Here is a 19,237-nt window from a genome sequence, read left to right on the forward strand (position 1 = left end):
GCGCAAACATTTGAAACTTGTCCGGAAGCAACGTTAGGGAAAAGAATACTGAACGGGTTGTGTGTGTATGTTTTGTTCATGTTTGTCAATGTTTCATTTTTAACTGGAAAGGAGAACCTTAAAGTATACATGACGCTCTGGTAAGTTATTCACTTTGGTGAATCGTTCTTATTTTGCGCGAGCGGGTGTGCTAACGAACAAGCTATACGCTAACGCTACACAAAGCTGTGTAAAAGATGTTAATGTTTACACACCATGCTGGGCTTCCTGTCATTTGAAAACACTATCTGGGAACACATCAGCTAACTGAAGTCTGAAGATAATAGACATTATACCCGCCCCTGCTATGTTTTTTTCCGCCTTTCTTTTTAATATAATCTGGTGCATGTTCTCTGTTCAGGTTGCCTGTAATACAAGAATCATGTTAAAGTTCAAATTCGAGAGTCCACTCAGTCCAGGAGGCATGAAGGTCCCGTGTTCCTCTGAAGACCCCATCACGGGTCGCATCTCCAGACTCAACCTGCTGTTCCAGGTGAACCTTCATCTTATGTCACATTCCCATGAATCTCTGATGTTTTCATAATAGAGATATTAAACATATCATTATTCAATTATTCTACATTGTTCTAATAATGAGTCTGACCATATATCTACTATATAATAATGAACACATGCTGTATAATAAACATGTACATTAAGTTTGACAGTTCAGACTTGATCAACTATTGATCCAAGGATAATCTGCTATATAATAATAAACATGTTATTATGCTGTCAGTGATTTCACAGACTCCCAGTTTGATATTAATTAGCACACATACCCCCATTTGATCCTGATACGGTTTTTATCTCTGGGACCCCAATCTATACTGTAAAATAAATCATCACTGTTACAATAGTTACCAAATCCAATTGTTTGCAGCTCTACAGTATGTCTGTCACAGGGGGATGTTAAGACTGAATGTTAATGACTGTATTTTAGTGATGCACCAAATATTCGTCCGCAGAAAATATTTGGCAGAAAATGGCTAAAAATGCATTTTCGGCCTATTCGGTTTCAGCCCAATTAGGCAGAAAATATATCACCAAATAGTGTATGCAATTAATGCATTCAAAAGAGCTGAATAAATGTTTTATGGACCCACAATAGTGATTATTATTTAAGTTTTGCCATAACCATTTATTTTGCCATAAATCAGGTAGCTTTAAGGTACGGCCATAACAGCAATGGTAGGAAAAAATATATATAATATTAATCATATTCGGTATTCGGCCAACTGTTTCCTATATTCGGTATTCAGTTTCGGCCAAGAATTTCCCTTTCGGTGCATCCCTACTGTATTTTCATTTCAACTGCCCTCGATCAATTGTCTCATTGCAAATGTAAGCTGGAGCCCAATCAGCCGAACCCTTTTTGCAAAAATAATGGCAGAAGATATTGTATTTAACGTTCAGTCTTGAAAACATTGTATTTTCTTTCGCGGTGTTTTATGATATTATGATATTATAAAAACCGTTGGAGACTATTCGCATTGTTGCTGCTTACAGTACGTGACTTCCTCATCATCCTGTGTTTGTGTGTTGTGTGTCCCAAGGGTCGGGTCAGTCTCTGTGGCCTGCAGGGAGGAGGTCATTTGGGCAGGGAGGAGTTGCTGGATGCTCTGGTCCTTCTCTACCAGGAGTGTAGCTCCCCACAGCTCATGAAGATAGAACATGTTGCAAAGTTTGTTAACAAATGTAAGTGTACCTTGTACTGTATATTGTATAACACATCGTTTCCCAAACAGTATATATATATATAATATATAATTGTTTTAAGAATAAAGAATTTTGGAGTTACTTTGAAGTTACAAAAGGTTTATAGGCTATAGGAGGGGGACATTTCTGATTTAAATTAATGAATATCTAAATATTGAATAAAGAAACTTGTCTGAGTAAAGCCAGAGTAAATGTCAAAAAGTGTTTTAATGTGAAATATGTGTGTGTGTGTGTGTGTGTGTGTGTGTGTGTGTGTGTGTGTGTGTGTGTGTGTGTGTGTGTGTGTGTGTGTGTGTGTGTGTGTGTGTGTGTGTGTGTGTGTGTGTGTGTGTGTGTGTGTGTGTGTGTGTGTGTGTGTGTGTGTGTGTGTGTGTGTGTGTGTGCGTGTGCAATAGTTTCTGAGGTGTTCTCAGAACTACAGGACTTGGTCCCTGGTCCTAATGATTTTGAGGAGCGTGCAGTGGTGGGTCGTGGCCGCTTTGCAGAGGTGAAGGTAGTCCGGGAGAAGGCCACTGGGGATGTATGTGCCCTCAAAATCATGGAAAAGACAGTTTTGCGTACACAAGAAAATGTAAGTATTGTTTTTGTGTACATGATATTTGAACATTGTAACTAGAGTTCTGATCGCAAAAGTTGCCGATACTGTCTAAAATGCTGGTTTCCGTATCCGCGAGTGTGCTATGACAAGCACGTCATTTATCCCATGATAATATTTTTACAGTAATATTTTGAATTCTTCGGCTGATGTCGCACAGCAGTTTTTGACTCTTATGGTCCCTGCACACTGGCTGCGTTTTTCGGATTTTTTTCAGAGTTTTCCCGTCGGTTTTCCGAAAAACGCGTCCAGTGTGCAACCACCTTTACTGTACTTTTTCCATTATTATTTTACTAACTAACTTGTAACTGCACTTTAACAAGTATTAATTAATGGATCAGTGGTTCTCAAATCTTTTATTACATTTTTATTTTTATCTCCCCAATTTAGTTGTTAATTGCCAATGAATTCCTCCCCACACACATTTCTGCGTGATATCGTATCCTACTGACGCACCTGCCAGTGAGGAGCCCCCACCAGGAGGAAGTACTAGAGCCTTCGTCCTACTCCTCCCGCCCAAAACTCATATAGAATTGTGTAGACTAGACGCCCGGATGCACCACGGTGGTTTCAAACCCACAACCTCCGTGGTGGTGGGCAGGGACTTCACCACTGCCCCCCCCCCCCCCAAGCGCTACAAACGTTCTAATTTCAAGGACCCTCATAACTCATAAACTGAGATCATGGATTTCACAATGCCGCGCCAGACTTCCCGATCCTACATTGCCATCCCCAGTTACAGATGCCCTTCCTAGTTTGAAAGTCCTTTTTAGAAGATGTATTTTACTTGTAGTCATCAACCCGTTTCAAATGAGTGTTAAGTGTTTTGATAATGTGGTTATTGTTGGATTCGCATATATATACTTATTCAGTTTTTGTCTCATCAGGCACACACGGTCACTGATTATGTAAGTTGTAAATTAATTTAAAAAAATTGACAGCCTAATATTATATAAGTACTAATTAGTAATTAAACACCAATCTACTCGGCGTACATGCATCATATCATCGTATATTCTATTGTTTTGAAAAACTGACATAGAATTTTGATTAACGGCTTTGTTTTGATTCCTTAGAATTTTCATGTCTGTTTCATTAATAAGTATTACTTTAATATCTTCACATTTGCACAATGGTATGCAAACACTGTCCCATTGAAATATCAGCTTGGCTTTTAAAAGAATACAAATAATTCACCCCTGAAAGTGAAGACATCTCACCCCTGGTGAGTTGTCTTCACGTTCGGGGTGAGTTGTCCTGACAACTCACCAAAAGTCTACAGTCTACTCCTAAAGTGAGTGTTTGGCAGTGGATTCTTCAATGTCTTTTATTATTTTGAGTAAAAATACAAATCAACAGTAGGGGGTGATATAGGCTTAGGGAGACCAACAAAACACAAGTACAATCTCAATGCACATTGCACAGTAGTTTTCAGCCATGCGATAAATGGAACAAGCGATATCAGTCAGAGTAGTTGATGCTGCAACATTGGATCTAAAGACTGATAAAACTAAACTGGTATGGAGAGGAATGCCTTCATGCACCCCTCTATGACCACATTTGCTTAATGTTAAAGGCATGCCTCCCAATTATAATATCCAAAAGTGAAATTTGGTTCTAAGAAGCAAGGATATGTTCATGTGCCAAAAGGCCAAAAGGCACACAAAGGCAAAATGTCATACCTCTAGTTATGCCCATATCCCCAATATCGCAATAATTACAATATGACTATGGATTCATACTTATTTTATATTTTAAGTGTAGCAACAGTGAAAACCTAACATTATTATTAGTTTCTTAAGTTTTAAAGGTTTTAAACCGTGTATTTGTAACTTGCAATTCAAGGTTCTTTTTGAGTAAAATCTACTTTTATTCTAATGTAAACTGTGTCTTTATCTGGTTCTTCTCAGGGGGTGTTCCACGAAGAGGAGCGGAGGATCCTTTCCCTGAACAACAGTCCGTGGATCCCCCAGCTTCTATATGCCTTCCAGGACAAACGGCACGTCTATCTGGTACGCCCATGACCCGTTCCCTGGAGACATAGGATACAAATGACTGTTTAACTTCAACATATGTTGTTGAACCAACAACAACATATCAACATATGTCGTTGACCAGACGGTAACAAGACAACTCACCCCTTTTGCCTCTTTTGGTGAGTTGTCAGGACAACTCACCCCGAACGTGAAGACAACTCACCAGGGGTGAGATGTCTTCACTTTCAGGGGTGAGATGTCTTCACTTTCGGCCACTTTCGGGGTGAGTTGTCTTCACTTTCGGGGTGAGTTGTCTGACTGAATATGTAGCCTTTGAGCTCTTTTATATACTTTACTGAATATTGCACAATAATACTTTACTGAATATTAGAACTGTGATTGATTGATCATACATCATTATGATGTTATTTCACACTAGGGTACATTTCAAACAAAAGCAGACCAAAAAGCACTAAGACTTGTTTACATTAGGGTCTTTCGGTTTAAATTTATCAGAACATTTACAGACGTAAAGATATACACTTCTATGAAATGAAAACAGGAAATCATCATATAAAGAACTAAATAAATAAAGGGAAAAATGTATCCAGTAATGGAAAAAAGACGTGAATTTAGAACTAATGGTGACATAGTTCCTATTGGATATTGAAGTAGTCTATTTTCAGAACTTTACAACAACAACAACAATTTCTACAATAATATATAAGTATAATTAAGTCAAGGCATGATAGCATTATAATCTGTACTTTCGTGGAAGATGGCATTTAAAAATAACAAACTATTTGTGCATGTTGAAGCGGTATGAAATGTATCAAGGCATAGCACGAGAGTGTAAAATAATTGTAACTTTTTTTTGCCACTTCTTGGTACAGTTAAAAAAAAAAAAACATTTGAATTTTTACTTATTTTGACACCAATATAATCATTTAATTAGAATGCATTGGTGGAAGATAAGAATATAGACATGATAGCGATCAGTCCCCTTTGGATAGGAATTGCATACTGGAGATTACGGATGTCTAAATCCACCCTAGTGTGACATGCCTCCTGTCAACTGGAATGACCCTGTGCTTGTATTGTACAGTATGCCATATAATAAGTGAGCATGACTTGCAGTGTCCATCTTTTCCCACAAACAGCCAGCACACACACACCAGCTTATCTAGCAGAAAAGAACAACAAAGACAAATAATTGACATAAATCGCAAATGTCATCATGATGACAGGAAACATTATTTTAATGCCTGTTTTAAGCCATAGTATTCGCATTGCCCCAATTTCCCTCTGAGCTAAACCCATCTGTACATCTGTATTCCCCCCCCTCCCCTCTTGCATTTCTCTTTCCCCTCTCTCTCCATTTCTCTTCACATCCTCCTCCTCCACTTCCACCCCCCCCCCCCCCCCCCAAGCCCCTCTTCTTCCTTACTGGGCATGGTAAAAAAAAAAAGAATCCATCTCTATCTAAGTGTCAGAGAGGCGCCCGGTCGCTCTGTTGCTAGGTAACACTGGAGAATGCTGCTGTTCATTCAGACTCCTCGGCCATTCATGCACCAGGGGCTTGCCTGCATGGCTGCGGCCGTACAACTCTCTCCTCTCACTAGCGTGCGTTCAGAATGCAGATAGCAATGCTAAGCGAAAAAATAAAAAGCATGTCCACTGAGTTATTGAATGAAAGCACAGGCTTATGTGTAATATATATATACATGGATAAAGATGTGAAACAATTTCACCCCATGTGTCTGCATAACTCTGTGGTATCTAAAAGCGTTTGACTGCAGAATCAGATAAATCTATACTAACAGTGTTACGTAACTGAATAATTGGAGAACAGCCCTATGTCTTCAGCAGTTCTAATTCAAAGAAATGCAACAAAACTTGCGATAACATTTTATGTCTTAACGATCAACTTTATTCAAGGGCTTGGAGAGTTGTGAGTCTCTTTTCTTTTCTTTAGTGAGAAAAAAATAGAGCATATAATTTGAAAGCTTATTCACACAGAATAGCCTATGAATTCTTAAAACTTGGCGATGCACACGCACGTCAATGGGTCTCGGGGTGTGTGTGTGTGTTTTTGTACAGTCACACACACTTCATGAAATTCCTGGAAATGGTTTTGATTTGGTTAATAAAGACCAAAACATGTATATCATTCCACAATATGTAACATAAGTTGTTTTGGGCTACGTGATTGCAGTCTAATGTGTTCCGGAAATGACAAAAAGAATAGGATGGGTTGTGTAGCAAACTATTTGGCATGAAATTTGGAATGGAATTATACCATTCTAAATTCCAGGGGTTCTCAACCCGTGGGTCGCGACCCCTTGGGGGGTCGCCAAATTATTTTAGGGGGTCCCCAAATTATTACAAAAATTATAATAATAATAATATTTTCACGATTTTTCAAAAATAGCAGACCTACAAGCTCATAGCGCGCCACTCGGTGGCGCGCTATGAGCTTGTAGATCTGCTATTTTTCAATAGCTAAATTATAACAATGCTTAAAACACCAAAAGGGGTTCCCGCCCAAAATGGTTTAAGGTTATTGTAGCAGTCAATTTATATTGGGGGTCGGGAGGGCGCGGGGCGGGGGTCCCGAGACATTGCCAAAATGTCTCGGGGGCCGGGGGTCCCCGGCCAAAAACGTTGAGAACCCCTGCTATATTCTATGCTTTATTTTTGCTACGTTGCCATTGTCTTTGGTCATTGCACATAGGAGTAAGAGACTTCATATATATATATTTACAATTTAGGCATTTAGCAGACGCTCTTAATCCAGAGCGATTTACATTAAGCAAGAACAAAAAAGCATGGGAATACATCACATATATAAAAAGTATTTATCGTATTTATCATGAAACATGCGTAAGCGTATATAATGAAACTATACATATAAACTATACATATATACTATACTATGCATATGTACTATGACGTGCTATTACTACATACAACATACAATGCAATTATAGTGCTGTCTACATAACATGCTATAAGTCTGTATCAAATGCTATCTAAGTCTACAGAAGTGCTATCTAAGGGGGTAGAGTAAGTGCTATGGGCCATGATGGAGTCTGAAAAGGTGGGTCAGACTATATATATATATATATATATATATATATATATATAATAATTATAATTTTTTTTAATATGGTGTGTGTGTCAGTCATGGGTCGGCTTATTTTGTACCCACTCAAGTAAAAAAAAAAACTCTTCCGAGACAGTTTGTGTTTCTTTACTAGGCAATGGAGTACTTGCCGGGCGGTGATCTGATGTCCTTACTGAACAGATATGAGGACCAGTTTGATGAATCTATGGCTCAGTTCTACCTGGCTGAGCTGGTAGAGGCTATACATGCTGTTCACCAACTGGGCTACGTTCACAGGTACTAACAACACCTTTCAGACCCTTTTACAAAGGCTGAAAGAACTGGATTAGGTAGAAAGTAAACGGTAACTGGAACAAGTTGTATCTCAGACACACAGATGGGTTCTATTCATTTCATTGCGGTAGACATTTTGTGATACATTGTAAACAAAAAGCAGTGTAAAAGCAGTATCATGTTTCCTCTAATCTATCCACTTGCAGAGATGTCAAACCAGAGAACGTTCTCATCGATCGGACCGGCCACATTAAGCTGACAGACTTTGGCTCAGCTGCCAGACTGACTGCCAACAAAACAGTGAGAGGATTTATGTGGAATCTGCTGTATAAACCTACGTAAATAAACTTGACCCATGTGTGTCAGCATGAAAATGTCATGCTATTTTGATTACGTGTGTCTCAGGTGGTGGCTGCCACAGACCCACTGGGAACCCAGGATTTCCTTTCCCCTGAGGTTCTGGCAGCCATAAATGGGGGCCCTCACAATACGTACGGGGCAGAGTGTGACTGGTGGTCCTTGGGCATCATAGCCTACAAGATGATATATGCCAGATCTCCCTTTTCTGATGGCACCTCTACCAAGACCATTCAGAACATCCTCAACTTCAAGGTACACAGCTGCTCACTGTACTGTACTAGTCACTGTCTGTAAACACATCTGATTTTTGTATGGCTGGGCACATGAGTGAAGAAATAAAGAATTGGCTGCGATAAACCAGTGACAAGTTGACAACAGATGGTTGATATGACTTAAAGCTGCTATAAGCAATTATATGTCAAAAGTTTAATGACTTTGTTTTTTATTTATGTTTTGGTATTCAGACAGCCAGCAATGAGTAAAACACTAAAAAAATTGAGGCTCTGTGACACATCTAAGGGCCACAATCTGCATTCAAAGATGTTCCTAGAAGCTTTGTCATTGGTCGAAAAAAACCCGGTTAAAATGACTAACCAATCAGGAAGTAGACAGGCAAATCAACCAATGGCAAAGCTTCTAGGAAAATCTTTGAATGCAGATTGTGGCCGCTAGATGTGTCACAGAGACAAACAAAAAATTGGGAGCGTTTTACCCATTGTTGGCTGTCTGAATACAAAAATAAATAAAAAGGTCATTGAAATGTTGATATAATATCAACCAGATTTGACTGAGAGCCTGCCATCGCGCAAATTCCAGCTTTTCACCAGAGGAGAAAAACTTTTTTTTTTCTTTTTTTTTTTTTTAAATGAGTTAATAGCACAGTCAGACTCTTCACATACTAGAGCATGTCTGGAATAAATGTCAGAGCTGAAATCGACATGAAATAAATGCCAAACATGTAGCTAGGTGTAATGTTAGAGACCACAGAAGTGAACCTTTCAAGCCTGTTTTCTCAACTCGCTGTTTTCTGCAAGACATTACTCTATAAGCCATATCTCCAAAACTGGTGGGTCAAACTGAACAACCAATATGTCAATTTGAAGCTATGATTCCCTGCTTTCATATGACATGAAAACGAAAATTCAAAAAAATCCAATGGCAGTCCCTCAGTCAAATTCACTATTATTGCTTATAGCAGCTTTAATATCTGATGAATTTGTCTTATCAAGTTAGTTGTCTACACAACTGAACACAGCACCTCCATGTATTAATCTTTTTTGCAATCTGAGGTATGAATAATGGGTTTAAAATGCGAAGCAGAGAGATAAAGTATGATTGAGGTGAATTATGTTGAATATTTTGATATTGAATTCAATCTGTGTTTAGGTCAAACTATGTCTATAGTTTAACTTAAATAGTTTATATAGTAGATAATGAAATAGAATTTCCCAGTACTACTGGTGACTGGCCAGTTCCCAGTTTATTAATATGCTCTAATTTACCACAATGATTGCCTGTTAAGGCCTGTCCGCTTTAATCAGTCGCTATCCACATTGTTTCCTCTCAGCGTTTCCTTAGGTTTCCTGCAGAGCCGCAGAGCAGTAAGCAGTTTGTGGACCTGGTGCAGAGCTTACTGTGCGGAGCCAAAGAGCGCTTGGGCTTCCAGGGGCTGCGCTGTCACGCCTTTTTCTCCAGCGTGGACTGGAACAACCTGAGACAAGGTGAGGGGAATCCCAGTATGCTCCTCTGAACTTAAGCACTGTTCTCAATTCTCATGCCCTTGTGGTTGTCTGATGATTCTCACGTGGCTGTGACTGGATGGACAGATCATAATTATGCCATTGGTGGACAGATTTTAATGTACAATCTAATCAGTGGGGAGAAAATGTACACAGCATGATGTGTGCTCCCTCACCCCACACACACACACACCACACACACACACAGACACAGACACACACACACACACACACACACACACACACACACACACACACACACACACACACTCATACACTCATACACTCATACACACTAAGCAACAGCTTTGCTAGTGGTGGTTGTGTGTGCATTGGTAAAATAATGAGATTCTCCGTGTTGCTGGCAACAGGCCAGTTTTTTCCGGAGGGGAGAGAGAGCTTAAGAGAGGGAGACCGAGGTAAAGATCTGCAGCTCATCTCTCCCTCCCTCAGTAGACGCAGCAGAAATCTTTTACGCTAGCGACAGACACGCTTGCTGTAGGGGGAAATACACGTGCGTTTGTTGAATCCCATTGTCACCCACCCACCCACCCAAACCTCAGACTCTACCGACCCACCCACCCAAACCTCAGACTCTACCCAATGAGATTATTTTGAATTCTAATTGTGACATGAATCATCAGTCATTATTAGTGATGCACTGATTAATTATGGCAACGCAGATATTTATTTACAGAAAGGCATATAGAAAGGAAACAAACCATAATAAATAAATACAAATGTTTAGCTAGTAGATTAAATAAATAATGCATTATTTTAAAATGCTTTGCTTGGTGGTTCTTCTGTACCAACAGTAGATGTTTGTTTAAAGCTATTTGAGTATGGCTTGTCTTAGTATTAATAAATTCACCTGTTTTCATTAGGTTCCATGTGTTTAAGAATCATAGACTATATTGATATGTTTGGTCCTTTTTGCGTCGGTTTGTCTGTGCATGTATGGGTGGGGTGGACGATGGGTCAATGGATTTATTGATTTCCTATGTGTCATAAATTAAAAAAACTACAACAATTCACAAAATGCGAAAGAATAAATAATAAATGAATATGTGTGTACTGTGGTGTACTGTACTGTGTGAGCGTTTCTATTATAGACATGCCATGGTTTGTTGACATGTTTGTAGATGGAGCTTTATGATTCAGGTTTGGCTCCTGCTGATTAGCTTGTGCTGCTGCAGTGAGGGAGAGAGAGCGAGCACATGTGTGTGTGAGAGAGAGAGAGGGAGAGAGAGGCAGGAGGGAGGGACGGACAGAGGCAGCATGTGCATGAGCGCGCGACTTACCGCACTCTAGGCTCACACCGCTCTGCTCCGTTACTCTCGCCTCCCTTTCTCTTCCCTTTCCCCCCTTGTTTTTCTACTGCTTCATACCCATCTGGACTCCCTTTTCTTTCCCTCCTTTAACTGTCCTCTCCTGCAGTCCTCCCCCCTTTTGTTCCTGCGCTCGGCTCCGAAGATGACACCTCTAATTTTGAGGAGCCGGAGCAGGCAGCCCCCCGGCCAACCCCAGCAGCCCAACGAGGAGCTCTACCACCGGGCTTCCAGGGCCAGGATCTGCCCTTTCTAGGCTGGTTCTACAGCAGGGTCTTGACAGCATTGACTATTAAGGCTGAGTAAGTACCATCTGCTTAATATAAGCAGATTTACTTCATTTAAAGATACCCTCCACAATCCCTTTCTGCTAGTCAGCCCCCCCCCCCCCCTTTTTTTGTCAATTGGTTAGAGACCCTCCGTTACAGGTGGCAACATCCTTGCTCCTAGACTCCTCATTGCCACGGCAACAATATCCAGGCAGTTTTGTTCCAGGGTACCTACCCGGGCCATTTGGTGTTGCGTCAGAGTGACATTGGTGGTGGTGTCTGTGTCTGTTGGAACTCCAGTGGGCTTGGCCGTATGCTGTGTCAGACCAGGAGGGAGGGGAGGGGGATGTCCCCCCCCCCCTTGTTATGTGGCTCTCCATTGAATTAAACATCGAAAGCCTTCATTGTGTTTTATTTTATTTTCTTGATTTACTATACGGGATCAAACGTGGCATCTCTCGGCGAGTACTGTGTGAGAAGGATCCCATAGATCAGTTGAATGAGTTGAAGGATATAAGGCAGTGTTATCTTCTTTGCCATCGGTGCTGATTGGTATTCCTACTGAGTGTGTCACAGAGGCTTTCTGTGAGGTGGAACCCCAGCACATACATTCATGCGCACACCCTCCCTGCTGTTAATGCTGTTATTGTGCTCGCCCGCTACTGTGTGCAGTATAATGGGCTTGTTGTGAGTTTTATTGCGCTGGCTTCGGAGCCATCATTTTACCAGAGCAGACTTTGGCGTCTCAATAATAATGCGTGAGGATGGAGCGTCATCTGATCTCTGTAGCCCTTGGCACTGCTCCCGCAGGTTAATTAAGCCACAGACTATGCGCACCACCATAGCCAGACGGCAGGAATGGAGGAGGAAAAAAAGCATGATCCCATTAGACGGTGAAAAGGATGATCAGAGCATTGGAAGGAGAGAATGTATTTCTAAACCGTGATGTTTTTCTTTTTCTGGTCCTCCCCCACCCCCCATCTTCACCCCTCTGTCTCCACTCCTCCTCGATTTATTTCCAATGTTCTCCTTCCAATCTCACCGTTCTCCCCAGAAGCATTGTTTTTAAATGAAGCCAGTCATTTTCCTTTTGTGCACTTAATGAAATGAAGATCCAAGCTAATGGCCTGTGTGTGTGTGTGTGTGTGTGTGTGTGTGTGTGTGTGTGTGTGTGTGTGTGTGTGTGTGTGTGTGTGTGTGTGTGTGTGTGTGTGTGTGTGTGTGTGTGTGTGTGTGTGTGTGTGTGTGTGTGTGTCAGACAGACAGACAGACAGACAGACAGACATGAAATCCTAATTGTTTTGGTGTTTCATGGCATTCTTTCTTCACTCTGCATGTATTCATTTCTCTGTCTTTCTGTCTCTACTTTATTTGTAAAATGAAACAATCCATCAACAGATCTACTAGGGGGCTGTTTTCTTAATGGTAATTTTCATATCGGAAATGGTTTACTGAAGGTGTGCGCTGTGTTCGTTCTTCCATATGTGTGTGTTTGTACTAAGTCTGCACAATATATTGTTATCGTATCGTTATCAAGGTATGAACATGTGCAATATCAGTATCGCAAAAAAGACAACGGTATCGCGATATATTGTCCACTTCTAAAGCCAGCATCATCCCATCCATGCTATAGTTTTCACTTACACTTAAAATATAGAATGTGACATTTTAATGGTGGTATCGATATTGCAATATTTGGCATAAATACTGAGATATGAAATGTTGTCCATATCGTGCAGCCCTAGTGTGTACTGTATATGCGTATGCTAGTCTCTATGAAGTCTTGTGCAGCTCTGTAGCACAGCAAAGTCAGGTCTTTAAATCCCATCGTCAATTATATCTGTCAACATCAAAATATATATACTTTATAATTATTAGCCTGCCTAGTAAAAATGTTAACTTGTCGGTTAGTAATTAAGTAAAGTTGTATTGGGTGAATAGAACAACTGACTCAGGTAACCAGTCTACGCCTAGTCAAATCAGTTTGACAAAGTCTCCTATGTTGTGGTGACACATTGTTGGCTCTGATCTTAGGAGTCTCTGTTTGGGTTGTGATATTCATTAAGCTTTTAAATTCTTGGGTTGTCACCAAGCCATTTTATGACAGTTTGATCATGTGTCAATAACCACCAGATCTATCTAATGGCACAGTATTTTATTTAATCCCAATGATTTTATTGCGCAGACTTTGTGTATTGTTAAATGGATTAGAGTTTCAGTCTTTACCTGAAGACTCAACCTGCGACTGCAGTGCATGCTCAGCTGTAAGTAGAGTTTCAGTCTTTACCTGAAGACTTAACCTGCGACTGCAGTGCATGCTCAGCTGTAAGTAGAGTTTCAGTCTTTACCTGAAGACTTAACCTGCGCCTGCAGTGCATGCTCAGCTGTAAGTAGGTCTTAACCTGCGACTGCAGTGCATGCTCAGCTGTAAGTAGGTCTTAACCTGCGACTGCAGTGCATGCTCAGCTGTAAGTAGGTCTTAACCTGCGACTGCAGTGCATGCTCAGCTGTAAGTAGAGTTTCAGTCTTTACCTGAAGACTTAACCTGCGCCTGCAGTGCATGCTCAGCTGTAAGTAGAGTTTCAGTCTTTACCTGAAGACTTAACCTGCGACTGCAGTGCATGCTCAGCTGTAAGTAGGGTTAGGGTTAGGGTTAGGGTTAGGGTTAGGGTGCGACTGCAGTGCATGCTCAGCTGTAAGTAGGCGTACTGCAGTAGCATTTCAAATTGCCACCAGAATTGAACAGTCATTTTCATTGTTTTTATTTATTTATTTTCCAGAGCTCTGCAGACTTTGCAAGTCTGCTTTTAAGTAAAAGGGCAGTTATAGGGATAGCAGTGTGTTTGGATTGTGAATAGTTTCTAAGTTTCTGTGTGAGTTTCTCTGCGCTGTTTGCCGAATGCTCTGTGCGCTCTATGTGATGCGAATTTGGAATGGCAACATGTACAATTTCCAATGAGCCATTCTTGGGGGACAAATCATTAAATATCAACTGCAGTCTGCAGCAGCAACGCTTGGTTCAGGGACACTATGTTTAACATTATGACAGTCAGACACAGTGTATTTGTAGACTCATTCATACAAAGAAGATACTTCTCTCACAACCTCGATTCAGAAGCACCTTTTTGCTCGGCAACACAAGGACACACAAATTGTACTCTAAACAGATTAAATATGCCTGAAGGATGTAAACAATGTCACAGCACATTACAACCTCTACAGGCCTCTGGAGGCAGACTCCTTGTAAAAGTACAGGGTATCGGTCAAAAACGGCATCTGACCAACCATGCTGTTTTGTGCCATTTCAGTTCTAGTATGTTGAAATTGTATGAATGTATTTACAATTTAGGCATTTTAGCAGACACTCTTAATCCAGAGATATTTATAGTAAGCAAGGTAAACAGGGAAAGGGCGGCTGTGGCTCAGGAGGTAGAGCAGGTCGTCCAATGATCCCTGGGTCGGCGGTTCGAATCCCGGCTCCTCCTGTCCACATGTCGAAGTGTCCTTGGACAAGACACTGAACCCTACATTGCCTCCAATGAGTCTGTTGGTGTGAGCTTGCCACCATTGGTGTGTGAATGTGGGAAGTGAGGACGCTGGCGTCGACTGTTCGCCGCTTCACCTCCCAATGTATGAATGAATGAACCATTGTAAAGCGCTTTGAGCACTTGGAAAAGCGCTATAAAAATGCAATTCATTATTAAACACAAGGTAACACATCAAATGCATAGGAATAGTAATCTAGGATCATAGGTTAACCAAGAACCTGTCATCAGTCTACAGTTAAACAGCAGTATAATATCAAACACGTGGCATCCACTCACTTTACACACACATTTGCACTTTTGACAGATTTGTACAATACATGTATGTTCATGTTTATGCACTATAAACATGAACATACAATCGTCAGACAGTCAATCATCTGACAGTATTTGATTTGTTGGGTAAATTGAAGTTACAAATCTTTAAGATGCTGTTCACAAAACAGTCTGATTTTGTCTGCAGATAAGCCGTTTTTGAAACCGCGGCGATTAGGTTTAATACTCTTTTTGTAAGAATCGATATCCTCACCCTCAGCAAATGCTTCTCAAAGTAAATAAATGTGTTTGAACATTCCCATCTGTAACCTTTTTCTTGTGTGTCTTGTCTTTATCAGCAATGCATCCATTATGACAGTACTAGGACATATTGAATGTACGGTATCTATTTCATCGATTATAGAAAATAATCGATAATTGATACTACCTGACCCTTGTGCTCTAACTGGTAATCCTTCACTAAGTACAATTATATAAATATCAATATCTTATGTTGTTGCTCCCAGGTCAGTGTCTGCAGGCCTCAACTCTCCTGCGAAGACCAACTCCATGGAAAAGAAGCTACACCTTAAAAGCAAAGAACTACAAGAAACTCAAGACAAATGTCACAAGGTGAGGGCTTTGCCTCCGGTTCCGTTTTCAGGAATGACGCTTATGTGTATGGGAATGCACTTGCAGTTCTGACTATATTCATACATATAGTATTCATAAATAATTAATACACTCTAGTCGACTGAGCTAACTCAACCCAAACTCAGCCCAAACACGCATGCAACAGGAGCATGGGGAAACTCAAAACTGTAAACCCTCATCCTGAACGGTCAGCTGCTCTCTCTCTCTCTCTCATCTGTGATCAGATGGAACAGGAGATCTCCAGGTTCCAGCGTAAGATGACTGACCTGGAGTCAGTGCTCCACCAGAAGGATGTGGAGCTCAAGGCCTCTGAGACCCAGAGGACCATCCTGGAGCAAGACCTTGCCACCTACATCACTGAATGCAGCGTGAGTCACTTACACTACTGCTGTGTGTGTTTGTCTGTGGGCGTGTGCTTGCATCTGTCTATGTATAATGTCTATATCTGTCTATGTTTGCAAGGCAAGCACATGTTTGTACATGAAAGAGAAATGTTAATTCATGCAAGGTCCCCCACCCCCCGTCCCCGTCTAACACCGGGGCTCCACCGGGCGCGTCAGCGTCGCGTCTCCATCACCGTCAGGGAATGTTCCCTTTTTAATCAATGAAGGGTGGCTCCACAGCCCGTGTTGCGTTGCGTTGACGGAGACGCGACGCGTGCATTAAAATTGAACCGGTGCGTTTTTTGACGCACGCGACGGAGACGCAACGCGTCCGGTGGAGCCCTGGCGTAACTTCTGAATGACTTTAAGTCATAATTTGTAACGTTCAAGCGTTTACACATTTTAGCAACACATCTTCTAGCTCCATTACATTACATCGTTCAACAATTTCAGTTGTCAAACATTTCGTTAATTTTGTTAATTTTAAAATACATAATAATTACACTACCAAGTTCCAACTGTGCCTACATCCTTTTGGAACGTGTGTAAAATACTGTTTAATAGCACAGAAGTTAACTTAAAAGTAAAACACATTTATGTGGAATGGTTTCATAAAAGTGAAAGAAAGACTTAAGGCCAAGCAAAATAATAGATTGGTCTCCGGTTGGCTGTCATTTTTGGGCTGAGTCGGTAGGGAATTTATTTTATTATTATTTTCTATTTTATTTTTCGCGGGAAGGATGGGTCGCAAGGATTATCTTTTCCCTACGGCAATGATGGATAGGCTTCTTTTTTAATAACTTCAATATTTGCCCGAGTATAGCTAGCTAGTGCTACAGGTTAAAAGACAAAAAACATAGCTGACGTTAGCTAGCTAGCTTACACACACTACACAGTAGAGTTCTTCACGGGTCCAAAAAAATGGTTCTGAAATCCAAAATAAATCTGTGACATTCTGAGAGACCCGACCCAGCCAGGCAGACATACATGTGGACAGACAGACAGAGAGAGGGGTTCTCTACAGGCTGCGCTGCGTGCTGCAGTAGAGGGTGAGAGACAAAAAAAGTCTCGTCTCTTAAGAGTTTTAGCAGAAGCAGATACCGGTCTTGGCTGAATGGAATATTAAGGCGCCACACTCCATGCACTTTAAACAGCTCCTACTTTGCCCTCTTCTTTATCCACGTGTGGGGAATGGGATACACAGGAGAGTTGTCATGGTTGCTTTAAACCTTCTTATATTAATTTGATTTGAGCATTGCTAGTTTGCTTTCACCTCGCTGAGGTCAACACTGTCGGGATCCGTAAAAGTATAATTGCATGCCGGTGTTTTCATTCAAATCAGCGCAAGACAAACTAGTACACAGTAACGTCAACTGTCAATCCACCCGTCGTGCTCTCCGGGACGGAGAAGCCGACTTTTCTCTCTTGTAGTAGCCTAAAGTACGTCGTTAAACAACTTGAAAAACTTTGGCTTTGGGCAGGTGTAGGCTATGTTTTGTTGGGCTGCATATATATCCATATATAAAGACCTTTTTGGTCTGGGTGACTCGGTCGGATTTTGACTTTAAAAAAAAAAAATTCAATAAAGATTTCTGGGTCGCGCATATTTAATAGAGTCGGTCGGCAACCGGAGACCAAAGTAATATTTTGTGCGGCCTAATATCAAACATAATTGAAAATGTTACACAGTACGACTTTAACTCAAACATGGGACTATTGCACACATGTAGCTTTATTGAGGTGAAAGCCTACTAAGACTAACTCGAGAGAACAGGGTTTGTCCATACAGTATGTATGTACTTATGTCTCTCAAAAGTAGACTAATCATAGACAATACCGAAACGTTACAAAACAAATGCCATCTGAAGTATGTGAACATGGTTCTTTTACTCATTCTTTTGAGCTTTTCTGAGCCTTTATTTGTTAGGTCCTGATTGTGAGTAAGTGTAGGGGAGTAACATGCAGCAAATGGTCAAACTGGGGACTTGCTGTTGAATGAATGAATGAATGAATGTTTATTTCGAACTCTTTTAAATAAAAATGACAATAAAAATACAAAATATACAATAATGCATTCAAAGAAAAGTTAAAACAAAAGCAAAACAAAATATAGTACAGTTCGAAAAGGAGCAGGAATGAAGCCTGAGCTTATCTGGTCCTACCCCTAATTATACAATTTCAAAATAAACATATGTCAAGGTTCCCTTTATATTATATTATGATTTGTCTATTTATTTTAGCACAAAGTGGAACCATAATGTACCCTCAACCCCCCTCCCCCCTCATGTTGGGCATTAGACAAAGATTGTTCTTGTGAAACACTATGGGTGAAGCTTTTATTTATAATGATGGCTAATTCAATTCAATTAGCCAAAGGATACATAGATTGTCAACATGTCCTCAAGCAGCTGTCCTGGTTGTGCAGCTTCGCCACTGAACACTGCATTACAGTATGATTTGTGCGGCTTCATTTACAAACGGCACACACAGTATCAATAGCTAAAGATTGTACATGAAGGAATAGCCGTTATTAGACTCTGACCTTGTGGGGCAGCGGTGGCCGAACGGTTTGCGGAGCGGTCTTGTTATCGGAAGGTCGCCAGTTCGTATCCCCGGACCGGCACGTTAAAATTACCACCGCTGAAGTGCCCTTGAGCAAGGCATTGAACCCCTACCATGAAATGTTCTGTGAGCAGGGTCTGGCTGTAAACAAGTTCGTCGAGCTTAGTCCATTCACCCTGGGTAAACAAAGAACTTTGCTTTGCTTTACCTGTCCTCTAGTTTGAAGGCAGTATTGTTCATGTTTATCGGCAGTGCACATGATGGGTTCAAAGGTTTGGCACAGCAATGAAATTGGTGCAGATGGCACTAAGTGGCATATGTTCTGAGTATCACTGCACTGATGCCCTGAACTTTTTCTGTGGTAAAATTCCTTCTGGTCTAATAGAAAACAGAAAAGAGGTGTGGAAAACTGC

The 19,237-nt window shown here is 40.9% G+C and overlaps 1 protein-coding gene across 5 annotated transcripts in view; it reads left to right on the plus strand.

Moving 5' to 3' along the window:
• cita (citron rho-interacting serine/threonine kinase a) overlaps positions 1 to 19,237 on the plus strand; it is an 84,538-nt gene continuing 65,301 nt past the window's right edge. For all 5 annotated transcript variants that reach the window (XM_079510095.1, XM_079510097.1, XM_079510096.1 and 2 more), the window contains exons 1-12: positions 1 to 140; positions 401 to 532; positions 1,596 to 1,737; positions 2,154 to 2,329; positions 4,264 to 4,365; positions 7,590 to 7,732; positions 7,936 to 8,029; positions 8,135 to 8,341; positions 9,657 to 9,810; positions 11,266 to 11,458; positions 15,753 to 15,858; positions 16,104 to 16,247. In XM_079510095.1, coding sequence (XP_079366221.1) covers positions 422 to 532; positions 1,596 to 1,737; positions 2,154 to 2,329; positions 4,264 to 4,365; positions 7,590 to 7,732; positions 7,936 to 8,029; positions 8,135 to 8,341; positions 9,657 to 9,810; positions 11,266 to 11,458; positions 15,753 to 15,858; positions 16,104 to 16,247 — 1,572 coding nt within the window. In that variant the 5' untranslated portion in view covers positions 1 to 140; positions 401 to 421. The remainder of the gene's footprint in view (positions 141 to 400; positions 533 to 1,595; positions 1,738 to 2,153; positions 2,330 to 4,263; positions 4,366 to 7,589; positions 7,733 to 7,935; positions 8,030 to 8,134; positions 8,342 to 9,656; positions 9,811 to 11,265; positions 11,459 to 15,752; positions 15,859 to 16,103; positions 16,248 to 19,237) is intronic.

Source organism: Electrona antarctica (assembly GCF_951216825.1).
Source record: "Electrona antarctica genome assembly, chromosome: 9".
Taxonomy (NCBI): Eukaryota; Metazoa; Chordata; class Actinopteri; order Myctophiformes; family Myctophidae; genus Electrona; species Electrona antarctica.